Source organism: Physeter macrocephalus, chromosome 18, assembly GCF_002837175.3.
Source record: "Physeter macrocephalus isolate SW-GA chromosome 18, ASM283717v5, whole genome shotgun sequence".
In the NCBI taxonomy this organism is placed as follows: Eukaryota; Metazoa; Chordata; class Mammalia; order Artiodactyla; family Physeteridae; genus Physeter; species Physeter macrocephalus.
The window spans coordinates 47,676,740-47,694,262 of NC_041231.1; the positions used below are offsets into that span (position 1 = coordinate 47,676,740).

The 17,523-nt window shown below is 47.2% G+C and overlaps 2 protein-coding genes across 4 annotated transcripts in view; both read left to right on the forward strand.

Moving 5' to 3' along the window:
* ZNF619 (zinc finger protein 619) overlaps nucleotides 1–3,164 on the forward strand; it is a 12,693-nt gene extending 9,529 nt beyond the window's left edge. For all 3 annotated transcript variants that reach the window (XM_028479755.2, XM_028479757.2, XM_028479756.2), the window contains exon 5: nucleotides 102–3,164. In XM_028479755.2, coding sequence (XP_028335556.1) covers nucleotides 102–1,546 — 1,445 coding nt within the window. In that variant the 3' untranslated portion in view covers nucleotides 1,547–3,164. The remainder of the gene's footprint in view (nucleotides 1–101) is intronic.
* Nucleotides 3,165–6,370: 3,206 nt separating this feature from the next.
* ZNF620 (zinc finger protein 620) lies at nucleotides 6,371–15,643 on the forward strand. The gene is given in 7 exon segments (XM_028479504.1): nucleotides 6,371–6,456; nucleotides 7,800–7,884; nucleotides 10,094–10,167; nucleotides 11,690–11,816; nucleotides 12,289–12,402; nucleotides 14,641–15,459; nucleotides 15,462–15,643. Coding segments are annotated over 6 exon segments (1,326 nt in total). The 5' UTR covers nucleotides 6,371–6,456; nucleotides 7,800–7,874.
* The last annotated feature ends 1,880 nt before the right edge of the window (nucleotides 15,644–17,523 follow it).

The following is a 17,523-nucleotide window of genomic DNA, read 5'->3' on the forward strand; positions in this document are numbered from 1 at the left end:
TTTACTTTATATTGGAGTATAGTTGATTAACAATGTTGTGTTAGTTTCAGGTGTACAGCAATGTGATTCAGTTATATTATGTTTTCTTTTTATCATGCTAGGTGGTAAAACCAAGACTGAGAATGGAGGGCAAACTCCAGAGCTGAGCACTTTTAAAGGACCAGAGTCACACAGACCGATAATGGAGGTACTGCTGGTGGATGTTCCCCAGCACCCTCACTTTGAGAACAGCTTAGAGAAGCTGAAGCTGTACGACATGGGGAAGAAAACAAACTCAAAGAATGGCGATTTCACAGATTTGCCAGTCCAGGATCATACATCTTCCACTGTTGAAAGAGAAGAGATAGCCAGACAACTGGAAGGAAGATGTGGTGTCCACACACATCTCATTGCAAAGCAGGGCCTCCCTAGAGAACAGGTATTTAATAAATGTGGTGAGAGTGGCAGATATTTCAACCAACATTCAGACCTTCACCAGCATCAGAGAATTCACACGGATGAGAAGCCCTACAAATGCAAAGAATGTGGGAAAGCCTTCAGATATAACTCAAAACTGTCACGGCACCAGAAAATCCACACTGGGGAGAAACCGTACCTGTGCCAGGAATGTGGACAAGCCTTCAGTCAAAACTCCCACCTCCTTCAGCATCAGAAACTCCATGGGGGAGAGAAACCCTATGAATGTAGGGACTGTGGGAAAACCTTCAGCTACAACTCAAAACTTATCCGGCATCATCGAATCCACACTGGGGAGAAACCCTTTAAATGTAAGGAATGTGGGAAGGCCTTTCAGTGTAGCTATGACTGCGTCATCCATGAGCGAATCCACACTGGGGAGAAGCCATATGAATGTAAGGAGTGTGGGAAAAGCTTCAGCTCGAATTCAGTCCTGATTCAGCATCAGAGAATCCACACTGGGGAGAAACCTTACGAATGTAAAGAGTGCGGCAAGGCTTTCCGCCGGAGTTCGGTATTTCTCCAGCACCAGAGGTTCCACACTGGGGAAAATCTCTATAAGTGTCATGAATGTTGGAAAACTTTCAGTTGTAGCTCACGCTTTATAATACATCAGAGAATCCACACCGGGGAGAAACCTTATGAATGCCAGGAGTGTGGGAAGGCGTTCAATCAGAAAATCACCCTGGTTCAGCACCAGCGAGTTCACACTGGGGAGAAACCTTACGAGTGTAAGGTGTGTGGGAAATCTTTCAAATGGAGTGCAAGTTTCATTCAGCATCAGAAACTGCATACTAGGAAGAAACCTGCCCAAGTTACAGGGCCGTCCCTGGTTAAGCCCCACTGCCCCACTTCAGTCCTCTCCCCTCTGCCTCCCCAACATGCGAGCCCTGCCCCAGCCATGCCAGGGTCTCCCCTGTCTTCTCCACGTGCAGTGCTTCTTCCTCCCTCTGTGCCTCTCTTCGTGCTGCTCCCCTCATGTGAAATGGCCAAGTCTTCACCTGTCCAAATCATGCATTTCTTTCAGGATCTTGCTTCTCCTGGGAAGTCATCCCCTCGTAGACTGAACCCTTTATCTCATTCCCCATGAGCTGCCTCATGTTCTCAACTCCATTGTCCCTAGGGTAGCAGACTTACCTCTGGGCTCCTGGTCATGTCTTTAATGATACTCTTCTGGTCTTCCATAAGTAAATCATTATTGTTTTCCCAGCTCCATTTAAGTTTCACGCTTAAGGACCATGTTTGATTACCCTCTTCTATCCCCCGGGTAGCAAACAGTAGTATTTTTTGGGGGGGGGCATGCCTCGCAGTTTGCAGGATCTCAGTTCCCTGACCAGGGATTGAACCCGGGCCACAGCAGTGAAAGCCAGGAATCCTAACCACTAGCCCACCAGGGAACTCCCTGTAGTATTTGCTCTTTATCATATGCAGTTTTGGCCTACTATCAGTCTGCTCCTGCCTTCTGGGGCTACTAGAGTTGGAAGAGTTGGCAGAACATTTTGGGCTTTAGGGGGATGGCATTACAATGAGATGGGCCATCGTAATTCAACAAGTAGGGAAAACGCAAAGTCTGTGGGAGGAAGTAATCAGAAAAAGTATCCAATGATTACCTTCAGGATTTAAGGAGGGCCATTTGGTGGGGCCAGTAGCAAATTTCATTGTGGGGAATCTGAGCCTTGGATTTTCTGTTACCTTGATAATGACCATTATGAGGATCTTGTGTAACTAAGCTATAGTGCAAGGAAATAATCAGTGACAAGAATATGATTGAAAGGGGATGTGCTTTTTCTGTTTGGGTTTCTTTGCTATTCCCATCCATATCATTGTTTACTTTTAGTGCCCACTCAACTATGTAGGTACAAAAAGTGACTTGGGCTTGTGCAATTGAGGGCAGGTGCCTGGGTGTATATCTAAATTATACATGGGGTGATGCTGTTGGCATCACACTGGGGAACACCAGAGGGAAGAAGAGAAACCCAACAGTGACTTTCTGTAGCTCCTGCCTTAGAAGAGAGCTCATTCCTGACCAGTTACCATACATGCCTCAGCCTGTTATCACACCTACTCCACATCATTCATTTGTGATGGGTGGTGCTTTTGAATTAATTTCCTAATGAACGACTTTGGTAACACCAAAGAGAAGAGTTTAAAGGACGCTAATCTTACCAGATGTTATGATCTCACTGGCTTGGCTACACTGTCCATCCAGTGGTTAGAGGCCCTGACCTTTCTCAGAATCACTGCTTCAGGACAGTGTAGTGACATGGAAGGGTACTTTAAATAATTACATGGGGATAAGTACTAAGAAAAGGATACATTGTCATTATAACACCATAAAATTATGTCTGTAAGGGAGGGCAAAGAAAGGCGGTTTTGGTTTTGTTTTTGGTCCGGCTTATTGAGATATACTTTATAGACAGTAAAATTCACCCTTTTAAAGTATACAGTTTGGTGAGTTTTGACAAATGAATACATTTGTGTAACCAAGATACAGAAAAGTTCTATTACCCCAAAAACTTCCCTCAGCACAGGGAGAAATTTAAAAGTTTGGCAGGATGTTAAGGATATTTTCTTTATTTTCATTCCTTGATAAAGTTTGTGCAATACATAGAATTCAGGGGACTAAAAGACAGAAACCAAACTTACCCAGCTGTGGTCAGAGCTTCCAGAATATGCAAAGATGCCTCATCCAGAATCATTGTTAAGAAAAGCAGTCAAAATATAGGAAAATGACAATAACTGTGGTTTCTTTATCATACATATTTCTGACACATGAACACATATATGTGTGTATATGTGTGTGTCAAAAACAATATATATTTATATGTAATATGTGTGTATCTATATATATGTGTGTGTGTGTGTGTATATATATGTGTGTAACTATATAAATTTTGTCCTATTTATTTTCCCAAAACACCATTAAACAGGAAGGGGCTCAGGGCACCTGGGAGGATTATAGCAAGGAAGGGTGAGCCTGAGAGACTCTAAACTAGCCAGACTTCAGAAAAGGGGAACTTCTAAATATAGTTTGGAAGGGAGCAGATATACCATGAGAAGAAAGCAAGGAGTGAGGGAAAAGTAAACATCTGCTCTGGGCTGAAAGTGGCTTTTGAGTGCTCAGAGCCAAGAGATTCATGGGTTTCTGACTTTGATGACTTTTATTTTCTCATTTATCTCTTCCTTTATTCATTAATTCAACAGGCATTTAGAGTTTTGTCCTGTTGTTAATTGAATGTTATTACACAGCCTTCATAGCACCTACTAGGTGCTGAAAGGTGAGCGACGTGCCGTCCTTTCTGACGCAGCGACCAGCATTGCCAGGTGTCTGGCACTTAATTAGACACTCAGGAGTTTTTTTGAAAAGGGCCATAATGTAGCTCACAGAAGGACACGTGTAAAAATAAACTCACACATAACTTAGTGTTCTGGGGCTTCCCTGGTGGTGCAGTGGTTAAGAATCCGCCTGCCAATGCAGGGGACACGGGTTCGAGCCCTGGTCCGGGAACATCCCACATGCCGCGGAGCAACTAAGCCCGTGCACCACAACTACTGAGCCTGCGAGCTAGAGCCCGTGCTCCACAACAAGAGAAGTCACCGCACTAAGAAACCCGCACAGCGCAATCAAGAGTAGACCCCCTCACCACAACTAGATAAACCCCGTGCGCAGCAATGAAGACCCAATGCAGCCAAAAGTAAATAAATTAAATAAAATTTAAAAAAATAACTTAGTGTTCTTTCAGGAGTTTCTATTTTCTCTGAAAGTGAAATAACAGTATAACCAGCTGACCGTCCCGTGCACCCCAATTTTCATGAGGACTGCCTGCTCCCCTCTGGAAAGGTATGTGGGTGTCATTTTACCTGAGTTATTCAGTTTTGAGACTTTTGCCTTTACCAGTGACTTGGCTTAGTACGTTATGTAGGACTCTGTTTCAGAATAGCAGAGACCTGGGCTTCCCTGGTGGCGCAGTGGTTGAGAGTCTGCCTGCCGAGGCAGGGGACACGGGTTCGTGCCCCAGTCCGGGAGGATCCCACATGCTGCAGAGCGGCTGGGCCCGTGAGCCATGGCCGCTGAGCCTGCGCGTTCAGGAGCCTGTGCTCCCCAAAGCGAGAGGCCACAACAGTGAGAGGCCCGCGTACCGCAAAAAAAAAAAAAAAAAAAAAAGAATAGCAGAGACCTACTTGAATTAACTAAAATATACTTAATTTATTATAAGGACTCCTGTGTGCATCCTGACACCCAAGGGCAAGATTGAAGCCGGGAGGTCCGGAGGCTGGAAACCCAAGCAATCAGAACCACAGGCGGCACAGTCGGGCTCAGTGTCAGCAGGCTCCTCGCTTCCCATCTCTTCTCCCCTCTTTGAATTCCTGTTTTCTTTATCCCCAGGCACAAGGCAGAAGTTGCCACAGGTCCCAGTTTACAACTCCACTCCAGGGACCAGCCCGAATTGAGACTCTCCCAGACTTAATTCCAAATTCCTAGGAGAGAGAGTCTGAATTGCCCAGTTTCGGTGTTCACTTCTGGCCTACTCTCCTCTGGTGGGGGTTTGGGGGATGGTTCATACAGTGTAATGAGGCTGCTGGGGCCCCACCCTGTGGTAAGGGGGCAAATATCCAAAAGGTATCTGTTGCTGACTTCTTCGATTACAATCTTTTCCCTCATTTCTATTGCTCCATGTCTCCTGGCAACGAAGATAGCTTCAGGATATTTTTTCCCCTACTGCCTGGAATCTTTGGGCAATTTATCTTTGATAGTCTTCCATTGGATGTGTTGATCATCCTCCATTAACGTTTCCTGGCTCACAGTAAGCTCGGTCTGTGCATTCAGACTTTCGTTTGTTGTTGGCTTGTGACTGGCTGGTTTGAGGGTAGATTTGCTGGTGGGGTTATGTGAAGTGATAACCCCTCTGATTTCCTCTGTGCTCTGTGTTTGGGGTAGACAGGTACTTCTGGCCATGGGTTGAGTGAGGGTGAATCTCTGTGGCTCTTGGGCCTTTTCCTTTGGGGTGTATGTGTGTAGTTGACCCAGCAGTGGCAAGGCTGACTCCCTGGTTATAGCTCTCCATCTAGTTCATTTCTGGTTATAGTTCTCCCACTTTTCCTTCTCTGTTCACAGTCACTCCAAAGTGGAAGCTGGGTTGTTGATCAGAAAAACAATGTGGCTGCATGATTTCTCCCTTAATCTAGCTACCACTGCCACACCTCCTGAAGGAATAAGCCTCCAGCAGGGTATTCCCTGCATCTCCCTTAACTGCCCCCACCCCTGCCCTCATCCCACCAAGCTGAGACTTCTAAGCAGCACCTTCAGGGAGATCTCATTCTGTACACCCCCTGTACCCTACACATAACAGAGATTAGGCAAGCTGTGAGGCAGACCTCTGTCTGTTCCTACAGTTGAGTTTAAATTGTAATGCGCTCCGCTGACAGTCCTCAGCATTTATAGTGTGAAATCGAGCTAATTCTCTAGTTTCTAGCCTTCTCCGGGAAAGTTAGCACTTAGTATGTGAAATTTTGCCTTGTTAACAAGTTAGAAGGAACAGCGATTGAGCCAACTTCAGACTGTTAGGTTAATCTTTACCAGTCCACCCTTGGACTGTGTCCCAGGAATAGGGAGGGATTAAGAAGAGATACAAACATTTGTTTTCATATATGATGTCACATCCTGGAGGCCAAGAATGCCCGCTTTTCGATCACAGTTGCACCAGCCCTGCTGCGGCCCCATCTGCAGCCAGCCGCTGAGATCTAGGCAGGCAGGGTTGCCACAAGACCATCGCTGCCGCCGCAGGCCATCTCCAACTTGCGGAGAGAGGGCCTGGCGAAGCGGGAGGGTCACGTGAGCGCCCTGGACCGGCACCACCGAGAGGAAACCTCCGGGCTTCCTAGAGCGGACGGTGGGCTCCTGCCGTCCTTCCGGCTCGGCGCTGGCTGGGGGAGCCCGCCCTCCGGCGGGAGAGTGGTCGTTTGTGCTGGCTGTCTGCCGCGGTGAGCCTAGCCTCGGAGGTGAGGTGGCTCAGCGCATTCGTGGTCTTGGCTGGCCTGAGAGCCTTCACCTGGAAGAGCCTGGCCGAGGACGCCTGCGCCCCTGCCCGCGGTGGCGGGTTCGTTCGTCTTCCTCCAAAGGGCTTTCTGTGCCCGCCTTCTTTGTTGGCGGCTGGAGATGTCGGCGTCGCCTGCTTCCCGCCGCTCCGAGCGGGCGTGCGCCCAGCATCACCCACCGGTCCACTTGAGCATCTCTTTTTCCTGTTTTGACCCGCTGCCAAACCTCCACTTGCATTTTGTGCTGTATCCCCTCTCGGTCCAGGCGCCCTCTTTCTCTCCAGAGGAGACCTCTCTTGGTCATCGTGTCAAAGTGTCCAGGGTGAACTGAACTCAGCTTCGGCTTGTACCGAGGTGACCCGGTCTTTGAAAGGGAGAATGAGAGAGTAGAGAGGGGCCGAGTGGAGACTCAGTAAAGCAGGGCAATCAATTGAAACACGTCTGGGTTTGCTAACTGGCACTTATGGAAGTTAGGCTCCTACCCCCTCCCACAGAGACTGGGAGACGGAGGCCCTATCTTCAGGAGTTGGGTGGAACAAGCACTACATTCTTTAGACAACCTTGAATTTTCTCAAACAGATCCTCTAAGAGGGGGTAGGGTCATCCTAGGGATGTGGCCTTGAACTGTTAGAGATGATGTTAATGTCTTGTTCATGTCTTCATAGGCCAGGTTTTTTTTTTTTTGTTTTTTTTTTTTGCGGTACGCGGGCCTCTCACTGTTGTGGCCTCTCCCGTTGCGGAGCACTGGCTCCGGACGCACAGGCTCAGCGGCCGTGGCTCAAGGGCCCAGCCGCTCCGCGGCAAGTGGGATCTTCCTGGACTGGGGCGCGAACCCGTGTCCCCCGCATCGGCAGGCGGACGGACTCTCAACCACTGCGCCACCAGGGAAGCCCAATAGGCCAGGGTTTGAAGACCTAGCGGAGAAAGGGCTCAGAGGAGACTGCCAAGAGTCTGGTCAAGGACAGAATCTTTGTCACTGGTCAGGGTCACAGGACATATTCAGTAAAAATTTTCTTTTCCAACCCAAGCAGTCACTGAGGCCAGGATTCTCCTCTAGCCGAGACTCAGTTCTGGATAATGTAGTGTTGTGGCATATTTTGAGAAGCCTTGTGCCTTGCCAGCAAGTGGATGGAGCAGTTATAACTCTGTGGGTGAGGGGAGAGGCCGGGCTGCCATGGAATGGTAGGGCAGTCATTGTCCTAAGAGTTAAGGGAGTCCAGGGATGGTGGTGAGAGATATGAAGGGGAGTAATGCACATACAGGCTGTGAGAGAGGGGCAGTTTCACTTGTAGTTCTTTTCTCCTTAGATCTGAGACTCTTCCTCTTCCCAAATCAGAGAGCATTGCAGGAAGCCAGGGGACGGCAGCCATGCTTCAGACAGCATGGTCCCAGGTGAGCTGGCTTCCTGACAGCTTTTCTTAGATCAGCTCTCAGAGAAGTCTGCGGCAGACTCGGGCCTGACTTGGGTTCCCCTTTGCCAGGCAGCTGTGGATGTGTGTCTATGCGGGTGAGGGTGTGTTTGGGGAAAAGTGGTTTGAGGTGAGATGAGACTATCCCCAGTGGGAGATACCTTTGGCTACAGAGAGGACATGATTTTCAGAAGATCCATTTAATTGCATGAGGTGGAAGCACTGCCAGTAAAATTTTCTGGGAGCTAGAAATCCACATCAGTTTCTACAGATGAAGTCTACCAAGAGGCAGGTCTCCTGTGCCAGTAGTTCTCACCTGTCCTTGGAGGCCATAGAACTTAGAAGAATTTGGAAGACACCCTGGGGATGCTAGATGAGTAGAGCATGAATCTAGGAGGGGCAGGAGGAGGACTGCAAAACCATTGACATTAGGCAGTTCAGACAATTATTGGGGAAATAAAGGAGGACTGAGTAGTGCAGCAGAGGCTGTGGGGTGTGGAGCCAGAGAATTCTGTGTCATGTTTCCATGGTGTTTAAAATGCTTCCCAGCTCCCAGGAGAAACTGCACGGGTATTGGTTAATGGGCTTTTCTAGCTGTGTGGCCTCGGATTACTTCTAAACCTCTTTGCCTTCAGTTTCCTCAGTTGTAAAATGAAGAACGTAACAGTACCAATCTCAGAAGTGAAAATGAAAAGTGATGATGCTTATAAAGCCTTAGCACAGTTTCTAGCACCTATTAAGCTCCCATAAATCTTAGCTATTATATAAAGACCATTTAAGTGACTAGTGCAAGGAAGTTTAATTAATGAATATAATTGATTGCAACAAAGTAATACATTTGTTTAATGTATTTAAAAACAGTTCTTCCTTTTGGATTGCGGTTGCTGTCTAGAAGATTCTGTTTGGTTTCAATATCTATTTATATGAGTAGTTACAAAAGGGAGCTGGGCTGGAGCAATGTGCAGCAGATGCCTAAGTGCAGGAGACTGGTTACTCTGTGCGTGAAAGGCCCCCATCATTGGGCATTTGAGACAGCAGAGGAAAAGTCTCTGGATACTGTAGCACCTGTGGTCACAGAAGAGAAGCCATTCCTGTTACTGTCCAGGCCCTCTGTCATGTAGTTGAACTAACTGAAGATGCCTTTGCAATTAAAACCTTTCTGGGTGGAAGCACTGAATTTCTCCAGGTTGGGCCTGGAACACACATCTGGGTATACGGTGGGAAAGGGCTCTAAGGCTAAATGTTAATAGCTGTTTCCCTACACTGTGTCTTTGTCACACATTGGGGCCCAAGCAGCACTTGTATCTCTAAAAACAACACAAACTTGTAAGCACTTATTACGTGTCAGGCACTACTGTAAACACTTTGCCAATCCATGAATTCATTTAATTATTAACCTTCAACAGCCCTTTGTGGTTGGTACCACCATCATACGCATTTAACAATGAAACAGGAAGGCAACTTTCTGCTGGTCCCACAGCTAGTAAGTTGTACAGCGGCCAGGTTTTTGGACCAGGTTGTCTATGCTCTCAACCCATACACATCTGGCGGTTGAAGTGATGGGCTCCACTCTTCCAATTTCCAATCCTCCCACATTGGTGTAGCCACAGAACCCAGGCCTCTTGGGCACATGTGGAGCAATGGTCCCCTCAGTACCTGGAAGGGCAACCAGAAGTAGTGAACGCCAGAGAACCCTGGGTAATTCCCAGGATTGAAACCATTCTGTGGCTTGAGCCAGCCGGCCTACATTCCGTGGAGCTACCGAATGGGGGCGCTGCAGGACCCGAGCCTCCGGCCAGCAGCTCTGTCCTTTGCCGTCTCCCAAAGTAGGGACAGGACGGCTGCGGCTGCGATAGGGAACCACAGAGATGGGAAACTTCCCAGGTTCCTAGAGAGGAGGGGAGATGGTTAACGCACTTGCCACTGAACCTGTTGGAAGCTTTCCCAGAGGCCGGCTGCAGTCCTATGCTTTCTCTTGGCTTGCACCGCGCGGGGTTAGTGGCTTCCTGGGATGCGGGTGCCGGTGTCCGGGTAACAGATTCGCTTTCCCCGGGTGTAGTACCGGGTTCTCCAAACGCTTTGCCTTTGTGGTGAGGGGGTAGCGGAATGGAAAGGGGCCGAGGCGGACGGAAGGTATTTGCAGGGTGTGAGGCAGCATCACTCTTGCCCGTGCCTCTGTATTTTCCTTTCAGTGTCACATCTCAGGACCTGGAGGGCAGTGTGCGAAGCAGAGACGCCTGCCATGCACCAGATCACCTGGCGCCCGGTGAGCGAGCATCCTTTCAGCCTCTGTGGCTCCCCTTCCCTGCCCTCTCACCCTTTTGATGTCAAGAGAGCAGGTGTCAGCTCTGCATCCAGATCCAGGTCCAGGCCTGTGGCTTCCGTTGTGCATCTGTCATTGTCGGGTGTGTTTGGGGAAGGGGAGGAGTTAAGGGGAGTGCAGAAATGAGAATTCCCAAACTAAGACACAATCAGGATGGAAAAAACAAGTGAGTGTGGGGGATTGATTGGGATAGATTTGGCAGTTTGAGCTGAAAAATGGAAATCCACTAAAAAGTGGAAATCTGCATCACAGCATACAAGGAAGACCCTTTTCACTTCTGTCCACAAGACTGAAAAAGTCTTTGCTTGGTTAAAGCAATTCTAGCAGTGTTTTTGTAGAATCCCAGGGCTCACCTCTCTGCTTCCCATCTCTCAGGAATTGGTGTCCTTCATTGCCTGATACCCAGTATCTTGAAAACCATTGTTTTATGTAATTTGTCTTATTTTGGTTCAGGCAGGAGGATAAATCTGTTCCCTTTGACTCCATCCAGATAAGAAGTGCAAGTTTTTCCTCAGCATTTAAAAAACATGACTCCTTTTACTTTGCCATCTCGACTCCCAAGTCTTCATGTCTGTGTTGTTTTCCTTCTCTGAAAGCCTTTAGGATCTTTTTTAAAGTCTCTTTTTCTGAGGCTTCTCAGTGATGTGCTTTTGTGTAGGTATTTTTCATTCATTCCCTGTATACTCTGGGGGTCCTCTCTCCTCCCTGATGCTTTGAAACAGAATGTGTTACCAAGTTATAAATCAACTATACTTCAATCAGAAAACAAAAAAAACCCCAAAACAACAAACTTCCTTTTAAATAAAAAAAACTCAAAAAAAAAGAATATTTTACCAAGTTACAAAAAGCAGTTCACACTTCAAAAATATCCAGAGCTCATCCTTTGTTCTGTGGTGTGAATCAGGCTCCTTTTTATTTGCTTCCTCCTCTACCATCAGTTAAGATTCAGCTTTCCCATCTCTTCTGTGTCAGTTACCATTTATCCTTTTTCTGCCTTTCCAAGTTCTGATAATACCTCTAGTCTGATTTGACTCTTCTCCTGTTGGGCCTTTGTGTTCCAGTGACCTTAGCGGGATTAGGGAGGGAGTAGAGATCAGTACAAAAGTTCTGTGGGCTGTGTTTATACAGATTTCCCTTGTGCATGTTCACACAAAACCCACGTAGGGGAGAGGAGCCAGAGGGACCCATAGGCACATGGAGCAGGACACAGCAGAGTCGACACAGAGATCGGCAGGTGAAGGAAGGGCTGTTTGCTGGGGATGACCACAAGGGATGCAGTGAGTCTGGGGCTCCCCTATTGATGAGGGCAATGCTGGCTGAGGGCTGGCCCCTGCGGAGAGGGGTGTAGGGGGCTTGAGCACTGGATAGCTGTCCTCGGCAATAACACCAGCCCCAGTAAGTCTCTTCCCTTTACTTAGGCTCCTCTGCCCTCACCCAGGGCTGGAGCAAGAACCTCTTGTTTCAGGAGCCAGTGACCTTTGAGGATGTGGCTATGTACTTCACCCAGAATGAATGGGTCATCCTGGATCCTGCGCAGAGGGCCTTGTACAGGGAGGTGTTGCTGGAGAATTATGCAAATGTGGCTTCCCTGGGTGAGATATCTTTTCTCCCTGCTCTTGTCTGCCTCTGCCCTTTGAGCATCCTGGCTTCTTTCTTCCTTTGACTTTGTGGGGTCTCTAATAACCCTTGTGGGCAGTTGCTCTGGAGGCTGAGCTCCCCAGAGGCTACTGGGTTGGGAGAGCCCTGGGTTCCCAGGTTTTGAAATCACTATCCTCTAACCCTGGGAGGGACTCTGCCCCATGCGTGGAGGGAAATGAAGAGCTGACAGGAGCTCACCAGAGCCTTTGCCTCTGTCTTCAAGTTCTCTGAATATTTGGAACTTGAGTAGAGGATTATTCCAAGACTCTACCCTGCTTTGTGGGAATTTTCTGTCCTCTAAGATGCACAGGCAGACTTCACTTTGTTTCTCCCCACCTGGCTCACTGGAGAAAAAGAGGGCTGAGAGGTGACCCTGCTTCATGATTCCCTCTACCTTTGTTTCCCTGTTTCTTTCTCCCTGGGCAGCTTTTTCGTTCACCAGACCTGTTCTGGTCTCTCAGCTGGAGCCAGGGGAACTGCCATGGGGCCTCGATCCCTGGGAACCTGTGGGCAGGGAGGCCCTCAGAGGAGTCTGTCCAGGTGAGTATGAGACCCTACCATTTTTGCTTAGCTTGCTTTCTTGTTTTCACATTTCAATATGCACAGAGTGTTTCTTCTCTGTTTTCATTAGTTTTGAGACTGTTTTCATTACTCTGGAATCGTTACATGTGATGCTCTGCATTCATAGTGGTTGCCTCCCTCAAGTGAGGAAGGGCCCTTCTCTTCCAAGAAGGGTGTGGCTGCAAGATTTCTTCGCGTGTTCACATTTGCCTCTCCACCTTACCACCTGCCAAGGGACACTGTCTGAGCAGCTCTTTTCATCCCTGTCATGTGGAAACATTTTATTTTTCCATCAGTTTATTTTTGCAAAGATGAGGATGTCAGCCACCTTATGAGGAAAATAGAGTTCTGGGGGCCTGTCTGGCAATCTACATATGCATAGGGTACATTATTTGTATGGGAAATTGAAGTATGTGTTCCCAAACACTAACTTAACAAATATTAAAAATTTATTTTTATAATGGAAATTTTCACACATATGCAGACACCAGCCAAATGCACCCAGTGTACCCCACCTCAACAGTCCACCTATATCCTGCCATTCTTGTTTCATCTTCCCTCCATGGACACTTAAAAATATATGGATACCTCCCTGGTGGTCCAGTGGGTAAGACTCTGCACTCCCAATGCAGGGGGCCTCGGTTAGACCCCTGGTTGGGGAACTAGATCCCGCATGCCTGCCGCAACTAAGAGTCCGCATGCCGCAACTAAGAAGTCTGCATGATACAATGTTAATACAATGAAGATCCCCTGTGCCGCAACTAAGACCCAGTGCTGCCTAAATAAATAAATATTAAAAAAAAAAAATATATATATATATATATGTATTTTTAAACAGATGAACTTTTGAAGCAAAACTTGTAAATGAAAGGTGAATGGCTTTCTCATTTTGAGAGGTATTGATATGAGAATTAGAAATATATATATATATATATATATATATTTTTTTTGCCTTTGTTATTCTGCTTCACCCATTCTCTGCCTGTTAAAATTTCCTGTGCTCTTCAGACTCTTTACAGAGAATGTCCGTTAATAATGCACATCGCAGGACTTCCCTGGTGGTCCAGTGGCTAAGACTCCATGCTCCCAACGCAGGGGGCCTGGGTTCGATCCCTGCTCAGGGAACTAGATCCCACATGCTGCAACTAAGAGTTTGCATGCCACAACTAAACATCCCACATGCTACAACTAAAAGATCTCGCACGCCGCGACCAAGATCCCGCGTGCCACAACTAACACCCGGCGCTGCCAAATAAATAAATAACTATTAAAAAAAAATAATGCACATTGCTCCCCACCACCTCCCTGCTCCAGCCTCGTGTGCTTTTCTGGATATGACCCCAAGACTTCAGGTTGTCTGGGTTAAAAAATATTTTCTAAACAGTTTGCTTGTAAACACATGAGGTTTTTCTCTGGCCCAGTGCTGATGATTATATTAGTTTTTCCTTTTTAGTTAGTTTAGGATTTCACATTTCATATTGTCGTGTTAGACTGTATATACATCCTGTATAGAGTTTTAGGAAAAAGGACAACGGTCATTACGTGGTTGTCTCTAGGACTGATGTCCATCCTTGGAAGGGTTCTTCACATCTCCAGTGCTCTTTTCTTTTAGAGGCAAGCCTGCACGTCTTCCCCTTCCTTCTGGATGCTGTGTTGTTTGCCCTGCGTGGTCCCCTCAGCCACAGCATAGGAGCCTGCTGCTTTACTAGAGCCAACTTGATGACAGAGGTTGGGTCTCTCTCAAAGATTATGACATGGATAACATTTAAAAAAATAAGCAGCTCTTAAGGAATTTCAGCCTGTGGGACCTTTTGTAGGACTTGAGCTGCTCGACTGCCCCTTCTTCTCACACTTAGCGGTCTTTCTCTCACCTCGGGCTCTCCATTCGTCACTTCTTTACATCTGCACTGATCCATCCGATCCACTTGGGAGACAGCAGTTGGTCCGTCTGCCCTAGTTAACAGACTCTGCTGTTTTCCAGTCTTCACACTCTTTACGGGAATGCTCCTGGCTGCTGGCCTCCCTGGCCTCTTTCACAGAGTTCCACTTGTGGGGCTCTGCTGTGTGGTGGTCTTTGATCATTTGGTGTACATATTGGAAAATATCCCCTTACTCAGGGCAAATCAGGACCACTTGATCCTGTTTCCTCTTTAGCATAAGTATTTTCTCTTTGTGATATTGGGGGCTGACACTTGTATTTTCTTTTCATGATACCAGGCGGGGAGACCAGAACTGACAAGGAAGAATCAACGCCAAAAGAACACATTTCCAAAGAAGCAGAGTCCCACGGACTGACATTAGGAGGGCTGCCAGGGAATGTTCCCCAGCACCTTGGCTTCAGGAGCCGCCTAGAACAGCACAGCCACGGGATGGTTAAGAGGACAAAGTCAAAGAGGAGAGATTTCACAGATGGGTCAACCAGGCATCAGGAGGCCTGTGCTGTAGAGAGCGGGGAGAAGTGTGAGAAACTGGGAAAATACATTAGTGTTAGCACACAACTCACTACGAATCAGACAGTTTCTAGTGGTTAGCTATCTTATAAGTGTGGAAAATGTGACAGTTGCTTCATTCGGATGGCGGACTTCCACAGACATCAGAGATGTCACACTGGTGAAAAGTCTTTTGAATGCAAAGAATGTGGAAAATGCTTGAGATATAATTCCTTACTTATCCGGCATCAGGTAATCCACACTGGGAAGAAACCATTTAAATGCAAAGAATGTGGGAAAGGTCTCAGTTCAGATATGGCCTTGATTCAGCATCAGAGAATCCACACTGAAGAAAAGCCCTATGAGTGTCGGGAGTGCGGTAAGGCCTTCAGCTGCAGCCCCGTCTTCTTCCAGCACCAGAGGTTCCACACTGGGGAGAAGCTCCATGAGTGCGACGAATGTTGGAAAACTTCCAGCTGTGGCTCAAGTTTCATCGTCCATCAGCGAATGCACTCTGAGGAGAAACCCTACAAATGTAAGGAGTGTGGGAAACGATTAAGCTCCAACACAGCCCTGACTCAGCATCCGTGGATCCACACTGGGGAGAAACTTTTGAATGTAAAGAGTGTGGGAAGGCCTTCAATCAGAAAATCACCCTGGTTCCTCATGAGCATGTCCACACTGGTGAGAAACCTTACGATTGTAAGGTGTGTGGGCAAACCTTTAGCTGGTGTGGAAGGTTCATCCTGCATCAGAAATTCCATGTGCAGAAGACATCTATCCAAGAGTAGCATTCTCCACAGCTAGGCTCCCAGTGCCTCTTCTTGTTTCTCCCCATCTTCATGCTTTTGATCAATGTCCTCACTGCCTTTTCTGAACTGTGCTAATTCTATTTATTTATTTATTTATTTATTTATTTATTATGGCTGCGTGGGGTCTTAATTGCAGCATGCAGGATCTGTCGTTGTGTCGCACCAGCTTCTCTCTAGTTGTGGCGTGGGCTCCGGAGTGTGCGGGGTCATTAGTTGTAGCTCGCAGGCTTAGTTGCACTGTGACATGTGGGATCTTAGTTCCCTGACCAGGGATTGAACCCGCATCCCCTGCATTGGAAAGTGGATTCTTAACCACTGGACCACCAGGGAAGTCCCTAACTGTGCTAATTCTTAAACATCTGCTGCTTCTCTCTGCATAACTGCAACGCGTGCTCCTCTGGCCTGTCCCACTAAGATGTTTAATTCAGACTCTCAGCCTCCATCATGAAACTTTCCTCAGGTTCTCTTAACCCTTGTTTCCCCAAGGTGAACTCTCTTTACAGTTAGAAAAGACAAGAAACAAACCCCCAAACTTAAAAACATCAAAGGAAGGTTTCCAGATTGAAAGGGTACACCAAGTGCCCAGCAAGATGGATTGGGGGGAAACCTACATCAAAGACCATCATTGTGAATGATCAAAGCACCAGGTTTAAAGAGGAGATGTTAAAACGTTTCTAGAGAGGGAAAACAAAAGATCAGGAGTAAGAATAGCATTGGATTTCTCAACAGCAACCTTGACAGTTAGATGACAATGGTGTATGCCTTTGACATTCTAAGGGAAATGATTTCTGCCAGAATTTTATACCCTCAAGTGTGAGTATAGAATAAAGACATTTCAGACCTTGTACCTCTTAAAATTTTATCTCCCCTGCATCCTCTCTCAGATGTGCAGCCCTAAACAAGGGTTAACAAAAAGGCAAGCTATGTGGACCCTCTATTACAATCTGTATATTGGAAGTCTCTTTTTTTTTTTTTTGCGGTACGCGGGCCTCTCACTGTTTGTGGCCTCTCCCGTTGCGGAGCACAGGCTCCGGACGCGCAGGCTCAGTGGCCATGGCTCACGGGCCCAGCCGCTCCGCAGCATGTGGGATCCTCCCGGACCGGGGCACGAACCCGTGTCTCCTGCATCGGCAGGCGGACTCTCAACCACTGCGCCACCAGGGAAGCCCTTGGAAGTCTCTTAAACACAAAAACAGAGGGGCCCTGTCTGTGTGGAGCCATCTGCATCTTGGAAGGACAGTCCTAATAGGGTGCAGACTTCCAGAGACCTACCTTGGGTACAGTGCCCACCCTCACTGCTTCTGACTCTGCAGTGACTCTTCGCTACTCAATTGCAGTCTATGCCTTTGCAAAAATGGGGTGTTTGTACCCTTTGAATCAGATGCAAGGCCCTATTTGTCTTAAATTTGTCCATCTCATTACTGTTCCAAGTGACCTCCCATCAGCAAACATTCCCTTGCAGTTTCATCTAGTTAGTTTTTATGATCTGGAAGAAGCCACCATTATTTTCTGTTACCTGTGCTTACAAGAGAAGCAAATATGTTCTGTTGTAGCATCGACTCATGCAGACAGCTTGACTTTGCCCACTGCAGGCAGCAGAGGGTAGTGGTTAATCATTCGGAGCCAGGCCAACTTTGGTATGAACCCAGGCGTGTGACCTTGGTTAAGTTACGGAAACTGCACTAATTTCCTTATCTGTAAAATAGGGATGACCGTCTACCTCACAGGACTGTGCTGAGGATTAACTGCATTAATACACATCGAAGTGGTTAGAACAGCGGAGCATAATAAACAAAAGTGTTATTTATTATCATAATGTCGTTGATAAGTCTTGACTTATCATGTACATACCAGTGAAA